This window comes from Amblyomma mixtum, chromosome 3 (genome assembly GCF_055824585.1).
Source record: "Amblyomma mixtum isolate Tamu chromosome 3, ASM5582458v1, whole genome shotgun sequence".
In the NCBI taxonomy this organism is placed as follows: Eukaryota; Metazoa; Arthropoda; class Arachnida; order Ixodida; family Ixodidae; genus Amblyomma; species Amblyomma mixtum.
The window spans coordinates 187534895-187555953 of NC_143014.1; the positions used below are offsets into that span (position 1 = coordinate 187534895).

Consider the following 21059-nt stretch of genomic DNA (forward strand, 5'->3'; position numbering starts at 1 on the left):
CGACCGACCCGACAAGACCGACCGACCGACCGACGACCGACCGACCGACCGACCGACCGACGACCGACCGACCGACCGACCGACCGACCGACCGACCCGACCGACCGACCGACCGACCGACCGACCGACCGACCGACCGACCCCGACCCCGACCGACCGACCGACCGACCGACCGACCGACCGACCGACCGACCGACCGACCCCGACCGACCGACCGACCGACCACGACCGAACCGACCGACCCGACCGAACCGACCGACCGACCGACCGACCGACCCGACCGACCGACCCGACCGACCGACCCGACCGACCTGACCGACCACCGACCGACCGACCGATCCGACCGACCGACCGACCGACCGACCGACCGACCGACGACCGACCACCGACCGACCGACCGACCGACCGACCGGACCGACCGACCGACCGACCGACCGACCGACCGACCGACCGACCGGACCGACCGACCGACCGACCGACCGACCGACCGACCCGACGACCGACCGACCGACCGACCGACCTACCGACCGACCGACCGACCGGACCGACCGACGACCGACCGACCGACCGACCGACCGACCGACCGACCGACCGACCGACCGACCGACCCGACCGACCGACCGACCGACCGACCGACCGACCGACCGACCGACCGACCGACCGACCGACCGAGACCGACCGACCGACCGACCGACCGACCGACCGACCGACCGACCGACGACCGACCGACCGACCGACCGACCGACGACCGACCGACCGACCGACCGACCGACCGACCGACCGACCGACCGACCGACCGACCGACCGACCGACCGACGACCGACCGACCGACCGACCGACCGACCGACCGACCGACCGACCGACCGACCGACCGAACCGACCGACCGACCGACCGACCGACCGACCGACCGACCGACCGACCGACCGACCGACCGACCGACCGACCACGACCGACCGACCGAGCCGACCGACCGACCGACACCGACCGACCGACCGACCGACCGACCGACCGACCGACCCCCGACCGACCGACCGAGCCGACCGACCGACGACCGACCGACGACCGACCACCGACCGACCGACCGACCGACCGACCGACCCGACCGACCGACCGACCTACCGACCGACCGACCACCGACCGACCGACCGACCGACGACCGACCCGACCGACCGACCGACCGACCGACCGACCGACCGACCGACCGACCGACCGACCGACCGACCGACCGACCGACCGACCGACCGACCGACCGACCGATCCGACCGACCCGACCGACCGATCCGACCGACCGACCGACCGACCGACCGACCGACCGACCGACCGACCGACCGACCGACCGACCCCGACCGACCGACCGACCGACCGACCGACCGACCGACCGACCGACCGACCGACCGACCGACCGACCTACCGACCGACCCGACGAACCGACCGACCGACCGACCGACCGACCGACCGATCCGACCGACCGACCGACCGATCCGACCGACACGACCGACCGACCGACCGACCGACCGAACCGACCGACCGACCGACCGACCCCGACCGACCGACCGACCGACCGAACCCGACGACCGACCGACGACCGACCGACCGACCGAGCCGACCGACCGACCGACCGACCGACCGACCGACCGACCGACCGACCGACCGACCGACCGACCGACGACCGAGACGACCGACCGACCCGACCGACCGACCGACCGACCGACCGACCGACCGACCGACCGACCGACCGACCGACGACCGACCCGACCGACCCGACCGACCGACCGATCCGACCGACCGACCGACCGACCGACCGACCGACCCGACCGACCGACCGACCGACCGACCGACGACGACCGACGACCGACCGACCGACCGACCGAGCCACCGACCCGACCGAACCGACCGACCGACCGACCGACCGACCCGACCGACCGACGACCGGAACCGACCGACCGACCGACCGAACCGATCCGACCGACCGACCGACCGACCGACCCGACCCGACCGACCGACGACCGAACCGACTACCGACCGACCGACCGACCGACCGACCGCCGACCGACCGACCGACCGACCGACCGACCGACCGACCGACCGACCGACCGACCGACCGACCGACCGACCGACCGACCGACCGACCGACCGACCGACCGACCGACCGACCGACCGACCGACCGACCGACCGACCGACCGACCGACCGACCGACCGACCGACCGACCGACGACCGACCGACCGACCGACCGACCGACCGACCGACCGACCGACCGACCGACCGACCGACCGACCCCGACCGACCGACCGACCGACCGACCGACCGACCGACCCCGACCGACCGACCGACCGACCGACCGACCGACCCGACCGACCGACCGACCGACCGACCGACCGACCGACCGACCGACCGACCGACCGACCGACCGACCGACCGACCGACCGACCGACCGACCGACCGACCGACCGACCGACCGACCGACCGAACCGACCGACCGACCGACCGACCGACCGACCGACCGACCGACCGACCGACCGACCGACCGACCGACCGACCGACCGACCGACCGACCGACCGACCGACCGACCGACCGACCGACCGACCGACCGACCGACCGACCGACCGACCGACCGACCGACCGACCGACCGGCCGGCCGGCCGGCCGGCCGGCCGGCCAACCAACCAACCAACCAACCAGCCAGCCAGCCAACCAGCCAACCAGCCAACCAGCCAGCCAACCAGCCAACCAGCCAACCAGCCAACCAGCCAGCCAGCCAGCCAGCCAGCCAGCCAGCCAACCAGCCAACCAGCCAACCAACCAACCAACCAACCATTTCACCAAAGACGAAAAATAAAGTTCTCGCCATTATGGCTGCATTCCTCTGTGCAAGACACCAAGTAAATTTTTTTTCTCATAATATTTCTGCTGATTCTGACTGAAAATTTCAAACTTCAGAGATTTCTGCCAGCTTTTATCTGTTCATTTTCGCCTATCTTGCTTGGTTCAGCTATTGAACGGCATTTTGTGGGAATAGAAGGACATTATTGTGCACCTATTTATTGCCGCGATAGCCACATTAAAGCTGTGAAAAAAGGTAATTTTGTTCACTATAATGCCTTTTATGCAGTGAGAAAAAGTGTACCTTATATAATGTTCCTGAAATAAAAATATTAATACTCTTGAAATGCGTTTTGACGGAACTACAACAGAAAACAAATTTAAGTCCGATTCGCAACAAATTGCAACAAACACATTGTAGTTTGATTCTGCATTATAGCCTTGCAATGTACATTTCACCATAATGCGACATCCGTAAGGAATGATTTGCACAAGCACGTTACAAGCACAAGCGCTGAAACAATGTCCTTGCAGCACCTGGCAAAAAATACACGCATTTAAAATTTGTTGCCTTCATGAATTCTCAATCCTGCTTATTTTTCGATCAGTTGGCATGTTTATGCGCAGTTTTTAGTAATTAATTTTGCGTCTGTATATTCGACGCTATATTACTGCTGGACACGAAAGAAGACAGCTTATTGCAAAAGAATAAAGCAAGCGCGAAAACAAAAACTGCAATGTTTCTGACAAAAATCGGCACCGTAAATCGCAGGGCCATCGTTGCATGTCACATGTGTCATGGAATAGTACTGCGCGGAGGGAAGCAGTGGACGAGTACGGCCACCGTTCGAAATATCATGGCGTGTCATTGTCAGTATTGGGAAAATAGCAGTCAGGTAAGGCTATCGTCAGAGATGGAGTGGCCCTGCCAATATGAGAAAAACAGCGGACAATCAGGGCCACCACTGGATTTATTATAGCGTGGCACTGCCAACATTGCGACAGCAATGCAGACGCTGTTCCTATGTAGGGTCGTACGTTGGCAGCGCACTTCCAATATTGAGCCGATGTATTGTGCTGCCTGGGGTAAGCGAACCACCGGACGACGACGCCGCCGATACCCCTGGCTGGAGTCACTGTACCCCTCGCCGAGGGGCTTTACCCGCGATTATAGGTACAGGAACAGTACCGCCGACGAATCGAAGGCACCCCCTGTGTTTGTAAAACACGGTGTGCCACGGAGGAAGGAAATGACGCAAGTGTTCAGGCGGCACGGCAGTACGACTACTCTGAACTAGAAATATAGGTCAACGTTCCTACACCAGGAGAGTTTCGCAGCTCCGCTCGGTAGAGTAGCTATACACTAGCTCGGGAGGCGAATAAAGCGGTGGTCGTGACAAGTAGTGACGCTGTAATGAGCTTTCTACATCGCCTGCCGGCGCGGAAGTTTCATTCGCTGCAGTAACGACAGGCTACAGTCAGATTTTCAGGCTGGTGTGGATGGTGTTCTTAGTGATTGTGAAGATTTCTTTGGGGGTGAAATCTGTGCACTTGACGATTTCACGCGAGTGTTACACATGCCATCCTGCTCTGAGGCAGGGTACACATAGTGGCAACAGAAACGATGCCACCGATCATCATTTTTTCACACCGCCTCGCGACGACAGCAAGGGTGGGAGAAGATATTGTGTCGCAAGAACAGCTCTCTCGCAGGTCTAAGGTACCTGTGCATCATTTTGAGGATGACAATGTTATAAAGGACTATAAGGACGTTGTAAATGCCTGCAAAAGGTGCGAATTCCTCCCGGGAACTGCGCGCTGCCCGGTGCCTTCCCTAGACTCTTACCCCGTCTTCCGGGGAGAATCTCAAAACCAAAAAAAAAATGTTCAGTGTAGTCGAAAGTCACGCATAAGGCGTGCTTTCATGCAGGTTTACAAGTCCGGAGATCCTTGAACCGACAGTACGTACGTCGTCTTTAAGATAGCCGTTCGTATGCACTCATTTCGAATGAGTTGGCGCCGCTTTTCCGCTCGGAGTATTACGTCTACACTGAAGCTTGGCTGCCTGGCGACCGTGACGCTACCTTCTACGGACTGGCCACACGAAGCTATACACGATGAAATAAGCTAGGGAAGGTGCGCGGAGTTTTCTGCTCCAGAATAAAGCTAGTTGCAGGCCGTCTAATAATTCCGAAGGCTGATGTTAAGAAGGTGGTAGCTGTGTCGTGAATGTCTACAAGCTGCACAAAGAGCTTTTGAAAACTGCAGCCTCTGGCACCGACCTTGAGAGTACCCTGATGGAAGCAGATGGCTTAAATATCTGTGCAGGACAAATCTTGAAGAACAGGTCTGTTCATCAAAGACCTGTCGCGTGGGAGAAAAAGAGAGGAAGGTCGTGGCACTGAAGACAGCATCCTCAGAAGTTACAAACTAATTAATTCAAAGAACACTGGTTTATCCACCTTTGCAGCGCCTGGCATTCGTCATCAGCTTGTGGCATGACAGTGCATAGCTCAATTCTTGAGCGCTGAAACAGTGCTTGGACGGCATGAGACATACAACATGTAAGACGAAGCGCGCCTCGTCTCGTATTATGCCGTTCTTCCCAACCTCAGTGTATGCACCCTTGTGCCCTCCGAGCAGCGCGGCCTTTCACCACGTACCAACACCAGCTAGACAACCTTTCTGTTTTGTTCACTCCGTGAAAAAGGATTCCCCTGCAGGTACGGGTGCGGCGCCACCTGTCTTTCCGGAGGCGTAGCAGACGGCGCGCCAGACCATCCAGACCATGACCACGGCCATGGGCCATGGTACTAGCCATGGTACATGGCCGTGGTCAGACCAGGCACATGGCCAGACATGTAGAAAAACTAAAGGGGCTTTAAGAAAAACGCGACTGCCGACTGCAGCGCCATCTACCGACATCCACGGCACCTGCAGCAGCTCCAGCGTGGCCTCCGCGATCAGCCCCGGCACATTGCCGAGCAGTGGCAACGGCGCGCGTGATAGCAGAGGCCGCGGCTTCAACTAGAAGTGGTTTATGGGGGTTTAACGTCCCAAAGCGACCCAGGCTATGAGGGATGCTGTAGTGAAGGGCTCCGGAAATTTCGACCACCTTGGGTTCTTTAACGTGCACCGACATCGCACAGCACACGGGCCTCTATAACTTCGACTCCATCGAAATTCGACCGCCGCGGCCGGGATCAAACCCGCGTCTTTTGGTTCAGCAACCGAGCGCGGCGGGTCCAGCTAGTACTGGAAGAAGCGCAAGCGGCGGCGAGAAGCCAGAAACGAATTTAATGCCAGAAGTGTCGACTGCCGACAGGAGAAGTGGTATAAAAAGCAGCCAAATTCTCAAATTACTGCATACTCTATCCTTTCCAAGTGAGTTCACTGAAGAGAATAACACTAAAGTCGACCTTCATACAGTGAGAAGGTTACTTCCCAAACCGTGACATATCTGGCTGTTTCCAAACTGCGAAATTCTAGAGGCCCGTGTACTGTCCCAAGCAACCACCGATGTCCTTCGGACGGCCGACAGAGGTCTGTTTCGGATGTTCTGTACGTCCGCTGAATATCCGCAAACAGCCGGTAGACGTCCGTCGGCCGTCCGAAAGGTGGCCAAAGGTATACGGTTCGCCCGCCGACGGACGTCCAGTTGAGTACGTCATTGGCGGATCTTCCTCGAATATTCGCATATATGGTGCATGCGTGCTTTTTTCACTCCGCGCGATGCAATAAAACCAAAAACAATTTGATGCATAGCACGCATATTTTATTGTGGTTGATGATACATCAGCACAGCAATGGGTTATATTCGGAAAATTTCTTAAATGTGACTCTTCAAATGTGGCAAGCTTGGGACACACATCCGTAATCTTCCCACCCACAGGATTTCTGAAATAAAAAGAACGCGGCAAACATCAGTCATGTGAAATAAATGGCACAATGCAGCAGCCCAAGTAAAAACCTATTGGAACCAATTAATAGAAGTGTTTAATGCTGCAAGTATAAAATACAATGCACTTTAACAAACACCTCAATAAGTATAAGGCAATAACAGCTCTCACTTTTCCACACCATATTTGACAATGTATCTGTTCTTTATTTATTCTCATGGGCCTTAGGGCACTAACCTGCGCAGCACTGTACGCGACTGTGCACAGAAAGCCGCAAAGCTTCCGTTGCGAACCACTGCGAACTACACGTGCTTCCTATGGTCTGTCTGCCTTTCGCGCGTTGTCACTCTTTATATAGGCACAGTGAACCTAGCGATGCCCTAAATATTAACAAGATGCTAAAATACTCCGTCCCGCAACTTTGAAGAGGAGTGGGAATTAGCCGCGCGAGTTGAGGGCTCCCGCAGCTGTGTGATGTAGGCTCCCGAAAGTGTGAGAACAGCACACACTTGTGGAAGCCATCTCCTCGCGCTTACTGCTCCCACTGTCCTGTGAACGAATGTTATATGAGCATGCATTGTCCTAGAAGCAAAGTTCCAAGAAGTGTACTGGATACATACCTTCGTAGGCAATCACATGTGCACTAAGCCTTCTTTAAACCAAGGTCGACGCAGTACGGGATTCCGGTGCTCCACAAGAGCTACGACAATCACATGTGCACTAAGCCTTCTTTAAACCAAGGTAGACGCAGTACGGGATTCCGGTGCTCCACAAGAGCTTCACGCGCTTCCCGTATCTTTCGAATTGCTTAAGTTACATGCTACTTTCGTCCACAAACCGAACAAAGTCACACATTATATAAAGCTCTGCGCGACAGCACTACGCAGCTAATCAACAACAGCGCAGCGCTACGGAGCCGTACTGATGGATTGGATTGGACTGACCGCGAACTGACATCTATGATGATGGTGATAGCAGAATGCACGGAAGTTTTGATACTTACGAATGGTTAGCTAGCAAAACGGTGGACAAGTCGCACAACTCCACTAATTTGGAGAAGTTTTATAAATATAAAACTAGTCATTAGTTCTTGCAAAATTCTGCAGCACCTGCTTCTCCTCTTAGATAAATTTAGCTCGTTGGCGGCTCTTGCACTGCAGGTAGGAGTGGAATCGCACCAATTTACAAACATCTTCGCGTCAAACCCTCCAACTGATGTAAATAAAACAGTATACATACACGAAAGACGCGAATTTTCTGTGAAATAAAAAACGTCCATACTCATGGCCTGGGAAAATACTCAGCCTTACATCCTTCGGACGTACACCTCGACTCTCATGCGGATATACAAAAGTGGACACTGTCCGTACGTCTGGCTGATGTACGAATACGGATATCCGAAATCGGATTGCGTTCGTACGTCCGATGGACGTCCGATCTCGGCAAAGGACGTTCGGATCTAGCTCGTACGTCCGACGGATATCTGTGGTTGCTTGGGGTGCGATGTCAGAACACCAGGTGGTCAAAATTTCTGGAGCCCTTCACTACGGCGTCCATCATAGCCTTAGTCGCTTTGGGAAGTTAAACCCAAATAAACAAACAATAAACAAACAAGCAGACGACGGGGCGGCAGCGGCGTCTGCTCGGGAGCTGGGCCCGGAAAGTGGTCCACGTTATTCTAGTTCACTTTATCCACGTCAAGCATCACGTCAGGGACCAGGGCAAGATCTAGGAACGCTGGCCAGGGCGCTGACTCGGCATTTACTCACTGGTTGCTGAAAAATCACACATCTCAACTTTTTGTTCACAGTTGGTACGTACGGTCATTCTTCCTCCATGCATACGGTACGTACTTACGGCTACCCTAGTACGGCTATAGTACAGCCAAGGTATGGCCGTTTGGCGCTAACCTAGCCAACTCAAGCCCATTCTCTGAAAGGAATGGAGCGAACGGAGTGACTGGTGAGCTAACGTTTCCAGGCAAAGTTTACTGTATGTCAAAGGTTTTTCGCGCAACCGCAGTCACTCAGATACCGTCCGTCACCAGCACATAGAGAGCAGCGGAGATGGCCAACGTACTTCGAAGAGTAAAAGTCACTGTTTACATGTCTTTTGAGAGTGGCTAGTTGCCCGTTATTGAGGGTTAGTTTACATCGGCAGGTATCACATAAACGCTTCGGTGGACCAAAAGCCAGAGGGGACCTTCTTTCGCGGTCATGACGCGGAGTTTAGCGTGTTTTTCAGAAAGCGTGTGTAATAAGTTGCCTATTCAAAGCTTGGCACTTTTGCTTTCAGATGTTTCAGCGCCTTTGGGGCAAGCAAAGCACAGCAGCCGGTATGTCGGCTGCCTCAGACTTCATCGAGCAAACTTTAGAAAAGAATCCCGTGGTGATATTCTCGAAGAGCTACTGCCCATTCTGCCATAAGGCTAAACGAGTAAGTTGTCTTTTGTTAAAGTTGCCGTGGCGTCGCACTATGACGTAGGTGATAGCAGGCGACACACGTAGGATATGGAACCGTGCTTTCTGTATGTATTCTGTCGAGAGTAAGTGGAGCGGTGTTGTGCCACGCGCCGATGCGTCATTTGCTGCTCTTGCGACGACTTTCGGGGTTTTCGCCCAGCAGTAATGCTACGGATCGGAACGGAACAACGTGCCTTTAGATAAAAGTAGTCACCTACTCACCTTCCTCTACAGCAGGCGCTGCCGGGAAATGGCGCGGAAATGAAGTCTAGCCGAAGCCAGAACACCACGTTTGTTCCCGACAGTACGTTGTCTGTACTGATCGAGCGTGCATGGCATACTGATGTTTGGTAGATCGCACTGAGGTGGAGCAGTGTGGCACCTGCTGGAATCCTTGTCATATTTATCGCTGCCCGTTGGCAAAAACATCGCACCAAGATACCCTGCAGCCGTACTTGGGCCTGTTTCCAATGAAACTGAAGACTGCACCAAATTACCCTTTGTAGAGTCCCACGAGCAACGTGCAAATAAAGATAATCGGCATGAAATGGCGTTGTGCAAGGAATGTACTTGGTATGCGTTTTACACTATTTGACGCGTCCGTCAAGCGCGGCCTATATATGCAGCACCGCCTCCTCCCCCTACTACTTTTTTTTTTCCCGATCTGAATGGCCTGCAGTGTACCTAGCTAACCGCAGGCCGCTCTTTATTATCAGCCACGGAGACAGGGCCTCACTTTGCGCTTATTTGGGCACTTTGCACCAGAGGAAACTATCCACTATGCCCAGGGCTGTGCCACAGTGCTTGCACAGTTGCAGCAGTGTGAAAAATGTAAATCATGTGCATGCACCCAAACTCTTTATTGCTCATAGCAGCCTGGTAAATAGTTGCTCAAGTATTCTGTGCATGCTAAAAGTCCTGCTTGTTTCAGGTGTTCGATGAGCTCCAAGTGCCCTACCTTGCCGTCGAGCTTGATGGTAGGGATGATGGCGGTGACATTCAGGATGTTTTAAAACAAAAGACTGGAGCACGCACGGTAAGATTGTTGTGTGCAAGTGCTTACTGTTGCAATTCACACAGCCAGATGCATATCTGGCTGTGTGAATTGCAACAGTAATTCCGTCCTGTCTCTAACTAGGAAACGCGACACAGTTACGTTTGATTACACACTTTTGGCGGGTGAGATTTCTCGCGTGGCCCATGTACGAGACCTTGGTGTTGTTGTTGATTCAAAGCTTGATTTTAGACTGCATGTAAATTCAATTGTGTTACGCGCATTGAGGCATATTGGTCTTATCTCTAGACTAACAAAAAAATTTCGACGGCACGAATGTCTACGCACTCTATACTGTGCCCTTGTGAGACCGCGTCTTGAGTTCGCGTCAGTAGCCTGGAATAGCGTATCTGTTGCCTACTGCACGAAAATTGAAGATGTCCAGCGTAAGTTCATATGCATCTATTATGATAGATATATTGGTCGCCGTCGTTTCTACGACTATGATTCTCTCTTGGCAGACCTCAATATGTCTACCCTTGGCGACAGGCGACGCATACGTGACATGCAGTTTCTGCAAAAAGTCGTGCGCGGTTTAATTAACTGTGGGACCTTACTGATGTCGCTGAATTTTCGTGTGCCGCATGCAAAAGCTGCAAAATGTTTCGACACATTTCATCCCGATTTGCACGCCATTTGTCCAATGACTCGTTTACAAATCTTATATAACAAAACGTTTATTGACATGGACATATTTGCCTAATTGTTGTTTTTCGTGCCTGCTTTTAAATGTTTTGAAATGGTGATTTTGATGTATCTGACCTAGTGTGCGCTCGTTTAGGCCACTTGGCTGTTGAGGCACACTCAAATAAACATATCTATCTATCTATCTATCTATCTATATTCTAGGTTCCACGAGTGTTTGTGAACAAGCAATGCCTGGGTGGTGGAAGTGACGTGGAAAACATGTACAGGGAGGAAAAGCTACAAGAACTACTGCGATCAAATGGATTACTATAGCTGGACAACATATGCATTAAGGAGACCAGGGTACAGGATTATTCTGTGCAACTCAATGGCTCGATATTCAACAGGCTAATAAAACAGATACTGAAAAGGTGAAGTGTGTATATTTTATTCCATTTAAAAGGTTGCCTATAAAACCTCAATTGAAATGGGCTGCTATGTGAAGATGTACAGTACTCACAAATTGAAGTAGGACACTCGGAGCGCGTGGCCACGCGCTCCGAGTGTCCTATTTCAATCCGTGAGTACTGTACACACATGGTGTGATCAACTGCATTAAAAAAAGTTCACACATCATCTCTCTCAGTTCTGCAAATCATACTAACAACCGGAGGGCAGTCAGCACCTTCTGTTGGGACATGATTGGTTAGGTTACTGAAACGAAATGTTTTACGACTGGCTACGAAGTCAACGTCCAAGAATTGAAGCGTCTGTCAGGAATCTTATCTCTGTGCAAGCAGCCGAAGACTGGCGGGGGGGGGGGGGGGGGGGGGGGGGGCCTGTCCACTCTGGAGAAATGTTGGGAGAGAGACTGCCCCCCTTGCTCTTGCTAAACCAGAGTTGAAATCAAGTAGCAATTGGAAGGTTTCTGTTGTATTCATATTCCCTCTTCCTATGACCTGACAAAACAGCTGGTCAGTACATGTTGCCAAGATTTAAATCGGAGAATAAATTTCCTCACTGACCTCTGGCAGTAGCATATAAGCACATGCTGATACAGCAAAAAAAAAAAAGACATCACTGCAATAACAGTGCACCAAGTATTTTTTGTTTCTGCAGTGTTTGAGTGAAGAGTTCAATTTCTAGAAATAAAAGACTCCAGCAAAAAGATTTACAATGGAGGACACTAGAAAACATGCAAAGGTATGTCAGTTTAATCCATGCTGGGAATTCTCAGCTATCGCATTTAGGCAGCTTACTGCAAGTACAAATTCAAGCTAACCTCGAGTCTATACATTGGAATAAAACGCACTGATGGAAAACAATGTTCTCGGCTTGAAAGTCACTTAAAATCAGAGAAAATTATTAATATTTTAAAAAACAATAACCCTTATGTTCTGGATTCTGTCCTTCTGCATTCCACTTTAAGATAAGTCTATACTAGAGCACTACACGGGCCATATTTTCTGGCCTAGCTGTGAGAAACATATTCCTTAGTCCATTCCGGCCAGCAATTCCAGTGCCTAAACCAGGCTTGATTCAGCCTGTATGTAACAGCAGTGATGGGTACCTGACATAAACAGGTCACACAAATGTTGAGCTTGCTTTGGATGGCACACCTGACATTCTATTTTTTATTTGTCAGTTGAAATAAATGCAAGGAGGAAAAGAGAAAGAAGCATAAATGTGGGGGATCTCCCATGTTTAGACACTTTAACTCAAATGCAAAAGGAGACTTGCTTCTCCAAAATCTTAGATCAGGTAGTTCAAAAGCAGCCCCAAAATAGCACCCGCCTCGAATTGCAATACACTTTCCACACTAATGTTCAGAACTTAAAATGCCTGTACAATGTTTCTTTACCTGTGTTCAAAAACTTTTATCGAATGGCCTCCTGTACACCATGCTAACTCCCTGCAACCTGTTTCTGCACCACATTCCTTATTCTACGGAGAGTTCCACTGGCTGCACTCGGCCCAAGGCTATGATCAGTCTTGGCGGCCACACTATCCCTGTGCTCTGTGTAGGGCTACCATGATACAACCTTGACCTCGACCCTCAAGTTGGCCAAAAAATAACACACAATCTCGGAAATGGTAAGCACTCGAGAAATGAAATTTTGTAGCTTGAAGCATTGGCACTTTGGTCTTTGGAAATGCCACCGAATATATGACCCATCTGATTCACTGCGATGCAATCATCTTTGTTTCCACAACAAGAATGCACATTCGTAAAACTCTTGACGTTGGTCATTACACCACGTTTTGACACATGCAATGAACTCGTCATCTAGAACCTATATGCGAAGCAGGCGAGCCTTTAATCATCCAGATTGAAACAGAAATTCGATACGCCAGGTAAGGAGTGTATCGGTGTTGTGGCAACACTGTCGATCACACCTGACCACTCTTCTGAAGTGTTGTGTCTGCAGCATGTGGTCTTGTTTTATCATGAAGCAACTTAATGTCCCTTGCGTGTAACTCTGGCCTCTTTGTTCGTATGATACACTGCAGCTTGCCCAAAGATGAACAGTGGTTATGGTCATTCCACGTTCGAGATAGTCTGGAAATCACGCTTAAGTGATCCCAAAAGAATGTTGTTATCATGCCTTGAAAGTCCCGGCTTCTTTCAACGTGATAATTGTGACCGCCTCCATTCCACCAACTGCCTTTTGCTCTCGGGATCTAAATGAAACAGCCAGGTTTCATCACGCACATTGTTCCTGATATGCATCATCTCCCTTATCAAGAACCGTAGAACCCAGCGAGCACAAATTTTTCTGTATCCAAGTCGTTCGATTAGCATTAATGGGGATCCTTTTGCCATACCCGTGTGCTCTATGATCTATCTCGTAGAGCTGAATCTGTAATTTTTGACGAGTGCATCAATGACTGATGCAGTTTCATCAATTGTGACAGCTGACGGTCCACCTGAACATGGCTGGACATGGATGCTGCAATCAGCACGCTGAAACCTCTGAAGCCATCGAAACTGATTATTCACCGATTCATCAAAACTTCAATTCATTGTGTTGCCCCTAAAGAGTGGCAACAGCTTACTTGGAATTGACAGCATTAAGTTATCAACAAATGTGTAGAGGAATTCAATCACTGCACACTGGCATAGTACAGTCTTGCATTGATCATCCGTGTCGCTTAAGTGAAACAGAAAACAAAAATTAGGTATTGGTTACATGGTAAATGACCAATGCTTCTACCTACAAAATTCAATTTCCCTAGCTCTTACCATTACTAAGCTACAGTAGATTGTGCGTTACTTTTTAACCGAAGCAGTGCTAACTGCTTTTACCACGTGGATGACCTTTGTGGTCATTTTTTGGATGCTAGCCATCAATGGAGAATGGAGGTTTTACCACATTAGGCAGCGGCCCTGCAATATCTTTTTAACACTTGTTCAACTCAAAATTGCTGGCTCTTGCTGGGTGCTTGGTGCCACCTCTTTAATGCTCTTCTATATTTTTGTTTCCTTGGCCCCAGAGGGATGAACACAGTAGGCTAGTAGTACATGCTACTTTCACTTCAGATTTCATTGTTGTGGCAAGTAACATTTTCAAATGTTTGCAAGTGCAAAAAGGATATCCATTCTAATGCTGAAACTGCAATGAAAGCTGAAACAGCAAACCAAAGTTTTTTATACGTCAGAACACCAAAGAAGGAAGCACACACTCCACTGTCCACAAGGACCGCAAGAAGAGAAAATGCACTTTCCTACAAGAGCTGCAGTAAACACCCCAGCCTTCACTAGTAATTCTTTGAGCCCTTCTGTGCAGCAGGACCAAACCACATAGGGATGTGGTACAAATGAGTCGCTGTGCATTTATACACAGCAGTGTTTTTTTTTTTTTAACAATGACTAAAACTCAAATTTGCGGCCGGAAGCCTGCAGTGACAAACAAGTGCCCCCACCAGCTGCCACTTCATTGACAGTGTGTTTGCCTGTGCACCTCCCAGTCCCGCAGCAGCGTGTTGCACAGTCTCTTTCTGAAGGCGGTGTTGAAACAGCTCGCCCTATGTGTTAAACGCATCAGTGTACACTCTCTTTTGCCAATGCTTATGTCTACCCACCTGCCCCGTACCTGCTATCACTTTCCGGCTTGGTACAGTGTCTGTGGTCACTACCCGTGTGATGGACATGCATAAACAAAAAGTTTAGTGCTAGATTACGTCACCAAATGTTTGTGATGCTTGTTGGAATCAGAAAGCACCACCAAAGCTTTTTTTTTAGTGCAACATGCATTCAGTAAGCGCATTTATTTTTTTAGCCACAGCATTTCACATGAGTGTTTCTATTGCAAATGAGGCAGTGTACATACAAGCATGCTTTACCTTGATGTACAATGACGATACAGCATTTTCAAATGTAATTAAGAAAAAATTTTGAGCTCAAAAGTGCCTGTTTTCTTTCATACAGAAGCTACACGCACAATAAGTACTGCACGGTAGAGTGTACATAATGCATTTTCAGGACTACAAAACATTTTGGCATGTATAAAATGCATAAACACCAAAGATAACAATGCTAGCTTGATGATATGCGACGGGGGTTTCGCTCGGTGCTAAAAGCTATAACTCCAGCAAGGAGAATGCTGGACAACAGTGCATAATAAATATTGAAAGGTGCAGTGGCCACAATTAATGCTGAATGACTAGAAAATTCTCACTGATAGACAAAGATGTGTACACATCACAGATACATCATCGAGGAGATGGTGTGTGCGTAGAGGTTATTTTACAATAGCAAAACATGCAACACCACCACTGGGAATGCTCTACAGCTCGAAGAATATACAGGCAGCTCCATTATGGGAAAGTTTCAGTACTCAGTGATTGCCCCATAACTGACACCTAGCTTGGTTTCCGATGGCACGAGGCTATGAAGTCCATGATGACATGAGATGGTGGCACTGCCAAATGGCCCGACAAGCTCCTTATGCTATCGCATAATGTGTGTAACAAGTACACCTTTGCCTGTTTTCAAGCTGCTTTTCATCTTGGTATTTAATATCCTAGTCAATTTTTAGCTTTAATGCACAAAAAACCAAAATATTGGTCTTTTATACAAACTGGTTGTTCCCTTTTCTATTGGAGGGGCCTGTATACAGGGCGCCTCAGGTAAGATGGACCAAGATTTAAAAAAAAAACCTAAGTGTTCTTCCGAGCTGAAAAGAAATGCATGTTGTTAGAGGCTATGTGAAGTCCTTCAAACACTGCCCTCACCAAATCCAGAGATATCAGCACCATTACAATGACATATTACACATCACTGCTCCGTCCTACCTCTATTGCCTCTCCACTACCTCACTGCCTTGGATTATACGCAAACTTGAACATTGCCTTTAAAAATTCAATGCGGAAAATTCAAGCACTCTGTACCAGCGAACGCGTACCACTTGCTCAACTTTCTGCCCTGTAGCAATCAGCCTCTACACATGTCATACAAGCAACTTACTTCTTGCCTGGTTGACCCCGGACCAATTAGAAGATGAGCAAATGACGTTGGCAGAACAAGCTAGTTCCTTCCTCGTTGACAGTACCAAAGTTACCAAATCAAGTGCTTCCTTTCTCTCTAAACAAGTTAAATGGAGCATAAACATCACAATTTCTGCATCTTGCACAGCCAAAAAGAAAAAACGACTGCAACTGAACTTAACCGAATGGCGCAGCAATACCAACAAAACGTCAAGTGTTGGGCCGATGTGGGCGGCATCAGTTGGTTACGAGGCACAGGAGTGATTGTTGCCACAGAGGCAGGTCGTGTCGAATCTCGTTTTCCGCACAGAGATCGCAAGTTATCAGCAGCTGCACCTGTCTGCTCCTGTCTGTCAGCAGTTGTTTCTGTGTGATGATTCATGGTCGTCTGGTATTCTCTAAAGAAAAATGAGCAGAACTACATGTCATACGGTCATCGATAGAAGACACCAACCGAGAACACAGATTAAAGTTGTCTTCGTCGATTTTCGTGTCGAGCACTCCTTGCAAGTTGTTCTTGGCGGACCCGTACCATTCACTGCCTTCAAAGAGATTTTTGCGCGCACTTTAGACATCCGCACTGTACCTTGATTCTGGACGACGTGTGAAAAAGCAGGACAACTGTGGAATCAGCTGTTTGTTTTTCTGGCTGCCATGTTCATGATGAGTGATTGTGTGGATGAATGGATAAGGCTGAACCGTTCAAATCAGGCGCAGCTCGCGCCATCTAGCCGACACTTTTCCGCCATCAGCGTACTCTCGCGGCAGCAGAAGTGACTGAAGAGCAAATTTAATTAAAAAACTGAGGACACTTCTTGCTTTGCTTGAGTTGTTGAGTTTGAAACACAGTTTCTCAGCAAAAGAAAACACTGTTCATTTTATTCACTCTGTCCTTACAGCAAAACGTTAGCCTACAGTCCCTAGTCGTGCAAATATGGCGGAGCCCTGCTACTAGCCGCTAAAGCCCCTAGATAATCTGATCTAGGGACTTCACTAGCCACCGCTAATTGGTTGATTCTGCGGTTCGCATCTCGCGGTGTCGTCATTTTGACGTCATGCTCTCAAACTTGAGAGCGATATTGACAGCCGTATGGAATACGGCCCTTGGTCTTTCTTTACTTTACATTCCCAGATACCTGGCAGTTGTCATACCATTCGTGGTGCAGCGGTTAAGCGATGCGCCACTGTCCTGAGATGGCAGACGCTGCCATCGGTGGAGCTTGTGAGACCCAGGTTTCTCTTCCCGAGCAACCTCTCGCTACCAATCATAAATTGAACTGGCACCTGCCACAGTGGGCAAGCTGCCAGGTGTATGTGCATGCACGCCTGGGCAGGTTGCCCACCACCCTGTGGCCGGGTGAGCAGCCTGCCACAAAGGTCAAATCGGCTTCAGACATCGGGTTTTTACGACAATGCAGGTAGTAGTGCTAACACACTAAAATGATCCCTTTCCCACACATATGTTCATTGTAAAAAGTGTAAATGCACGCCAATAAATACTAACACACTCTTTCTTTCCGACACAAAGCCAAGTTGACCCTCGAAATCGTGGACGCTTTCTACATTCAGAGTAAGAGCATAACATGCATTAGTCACCCTTCTATGACCTTGTCTAACAAGGATGTGGTCTATCTTACCTCCCACTGTCACAGCTGCAATTGTTCCAGCTGTGTTTTGAAATGCTTGTTTGGTTATAGTTTCCAACCGTATTTATAGGTGTACCATTTCGTACACCTATAAATACGTACGTTGTTGGGCTAGTCGGTCAATCATGGTGAATACAAGGGGGGGGGGGGGTACTGCGCACAAAAAGACAAGGACAAGAAGATAACACAACAAGCATAAGACTCGCGACTAACTTTATTTGAAAACACGACACTCCTTTTATAGTTACAAACTGTCACATCACACACATGTGGAAACCAAAAACCTGTCTTCATTGTGATACAGTTTGATAGAAGGGTCACTTATGCAATCTTTATCCTTCTGTTTGATGCAAAACGCCTCCGCCAACTCACGCGCCACCTGGTCACGGCTCCTCCTCAAAACTTTTGTATCTGTCAGCAAAGGCAGGCAAGGGTTATTGCGCGTAGCATCCGGGCATGCGCCACAATGCAGGGGTAAATTCGACCCTGTCCCTGATTTCATAGAAAGCTGGTGTTCCCTTAAGCGCTCATTCAGACATCAGCCTGTCTGACCGATGTATACCCTGCCACAGGTGAGAGGAATCTGGTAAACGACACCCGTCTGGCACCTGACAAAACGAGTGGCATGACGCTTCTCGCAGTCCGCTTTTCTCTTCCCTCCGGACATGACCTGAGGGCACAATGAGGCCAACTTGCATGGGGCGGTAAAAACTACCGGCACGCCGTACCGTTTTGCCGTGTTCTTCAGGTTGTGGGAAATTCTGTGAATATACGGTAGAACCGCCAGCCTCATTTCCTTAGAACGGCCACTATCCCGGCACGTCCTATCTTTCAGTTTGCGCATAAGCTTCTCTGCCACTGCAACAATGATTGAAGCAGGAAAACCAGCCTTCGTCATCCTAATTACCTGATTATTGAGGCTCTCGTGCACCAGGTGAGCGCAAGACTTAGACAAGGCGCCCTGCAGGCAATACGTTCCGATAGCCCGTTTAACAGTCTTGGAATGTGCTGACCTGAACGGCAACAGGTTCTTCAACCATTTCTTCAATAAATTCAGTTGAAAGTCAATGCTTGTCTGTGTTTGCGCCGACATCCCGTCTTTGCCTGTGCTACCGACAAACAGGGTCGTCCATTTCCATCTTGAACGCAGCTCCGTGCCGCCGGCACTCTGCGAAGCATCTCTCGCAAGCACCTGGACAACTACTGCACAGGCGCAGCGAGAGTCGTAGGCGGGTGTTCTGGCTTTGTCGTCTGCTACAGCGTATTCCTGCACTTGCCTCGGCCTGTAACAGCTGTAGCTGGCGCACTGCAGTAGACGACGAACCCAGAGCACCCGCCTACAGCTCTCACCACACCTGTGCAATAGTTCCTCAGGTACCTGTGAGAGGCGCTCTGCGGAGCACCGGCAGCACGGAACCGTGTTCAACCTAAAAGCGGACAACACTGTACAATGAATGCTTATCAACTCGCCTAAATTTCAGCTTTAATCAGCTGTATGAAAGGAAAAAGGCTCACGAGGTGTTGAAGACATCACTGCACAAATGACACACGTACAAGACAAGTGGTGTCATCTGCAGAACATGTTCGAGCTTGGAAAAATAAATGCTTTGGTGTTTCTTGAGGTAACCATATCTAAACCACAGAAGGCTGAAACATCCACTCAAGAGGACATGATACCGGTAACCATAAAAGGCTGATTCAGGACTTCCTGCCTCACACTCGCACTACACAGGTTTCCCTCCATCACAGTTATCTCATCATGTGAACCTATCATGAGGATGAGGGTGCCTGTGTCTGGAACTCTCTAAAATACCAGGAACCAATTGCACAAAAAAGGAACATTCCATCTTTATATGTAGAACAATAGCACGCCCACTATAAAATGTGACTTTGGCAAAGAAATTTGTTTCACTACGTAAATCGCACCCTAAAAATTAGGGTGCATATATCTACTCCAGGTAGTGTGCAAAGACAGCAACAAAATTAGGTTTTCTCGCACTAAATTCCATGAACTTTTGACGGCAAGTGTACGGTTGTGCGACACAAATAGTTCATAACGTGAAAGGTACAAATGCGAGTGTTCCACAGTGTTATAATTAGATTCTCAGTACCAACTTGTTGCACTTACACATAATCAGGTGCTTTGCCACAAAATATCACCTGATTACAGGTCACAGAGGAGAAATGAAGCTGTGAAATCACATGCTAGGATATTGCTTCCAAGCCAGCAGCAACACAGCAGCAATATTTGGTGCCATCTCAGCTTCACTTTCTTTTCTATTATCGGTATCAGCTCAAAATTGCTGGCCATATGAATGGCTGCTGGGAAACAAAGGGTTAATAAATTTTTCCATGCGAAAGCAGCACTGTGGCCTGCAAAGCATGCTGCTCTAGATTAATTTCAATGAACTAGGGTTCTTTAAAACCTGCACTGTAATCTCTGCACAAGGTTGTTTCTGCATTTTGCCCCCATTGAAATGTAACCATTGCATCCAGGATCAAACCCGTTAACTCTTGCTCTGCAGCTGGATGCTGCAGCCACTGCACCACCATGGTGAGTCACTAAATGAACAGTCAAATGTATAGCTTAGATACCTTTTGCCTTTGCTAGTCAAAATAAACTAACAAACATGAAAAGCATCATTACAATACAAAGTCACATATTTCAGCCAACCTGATCCTCCCTTACGTGCTTTTTCCTGGTTCACTTCACTGAGAAGCATCACACTAGTCATTACTATCACTTAAACACACTGTGAAACACCAAATTTTCAATCCAAAAAATTTCTCTGAATAGGTCGGGTACGTTGAGAGAGACACATATCAAAAGAAATCTAAATGTGCAATAAAAAGGCACAGTGTTTAGCTTGTACAGTTTCCCTCAGCCAAAATTTTTTCCATTTTCCCTTAATTTATGTCTCCAAGAGAACATACCACATCTTAAAGCCAGCATAGCACACCCACTGCAGAGAGTAATTTTCTGCTTGAAAAGTCGTGGTCTGCAGGCCTGTGGTCCGCTCCCTTAGTTGGTGTACATCACTGCGACTGTTCTGACCTGCA

General features: G+C 49.5%; 1 protein-coding gene and 1 long non-coding RNA gene across 5 annotated transcripts; one reads left to right on the forward strand and one right to left on the reverse strand.

Moving 5' to 3' along the window:
• Positions 1–6577: 6577 nt before the first annotated feature.
• LOC149353014 (uncharacterized) lies at positions 6578–7773 on the reverse strand. Its single transcript, XR_016290896.1, has 2 exons — positions 7344–7773; positions 6578–6721 (listed from the first exon to the last, which is right to left on the reverse strand). It is a non-coding gene; the product is annotated as an uncharacterized LOC149353014 (long non-coding RNA).
• Positions 7774–8381: 608 nt separating this feature from the next.
• Positions 8382–11302, forward strand: LOC149353015 (uncharacterized). Of its 4 annotated transcripts, none has more exons than XM_089582217.1 (4): positions 8382–8536; positions 9019–9159; positions 10117–10221; positions 11089–11302. In XM_089582217.1, the coding sequence occupies exons 2-4, from the start codon at positions 9019–9021 to the stop codon at positions 11197–11199; spliced, it is 357 nt and encodes a 118-aa protein (XP_089438343.1). In that variant the 5' UTR covers positions 8382–8536; the 3' UTR covers positions 11200–11302. The 4 variants fall into 4 exon arrangements, with proteins under 4 accessions (XP_089438343.1, XP_089438341.1, XP_089438340.1 ...); XM_089582215.1 differs by lacking the exon at positions 8382–8536 and adding an exon at positions 8602–8685; XM_089582214.1 differs by lacking the exon at positions 8382–8536 and adding an exon at positions 8670–8810.
• Positions 11303–21059: the final 9757 nt, after the last annotated feature.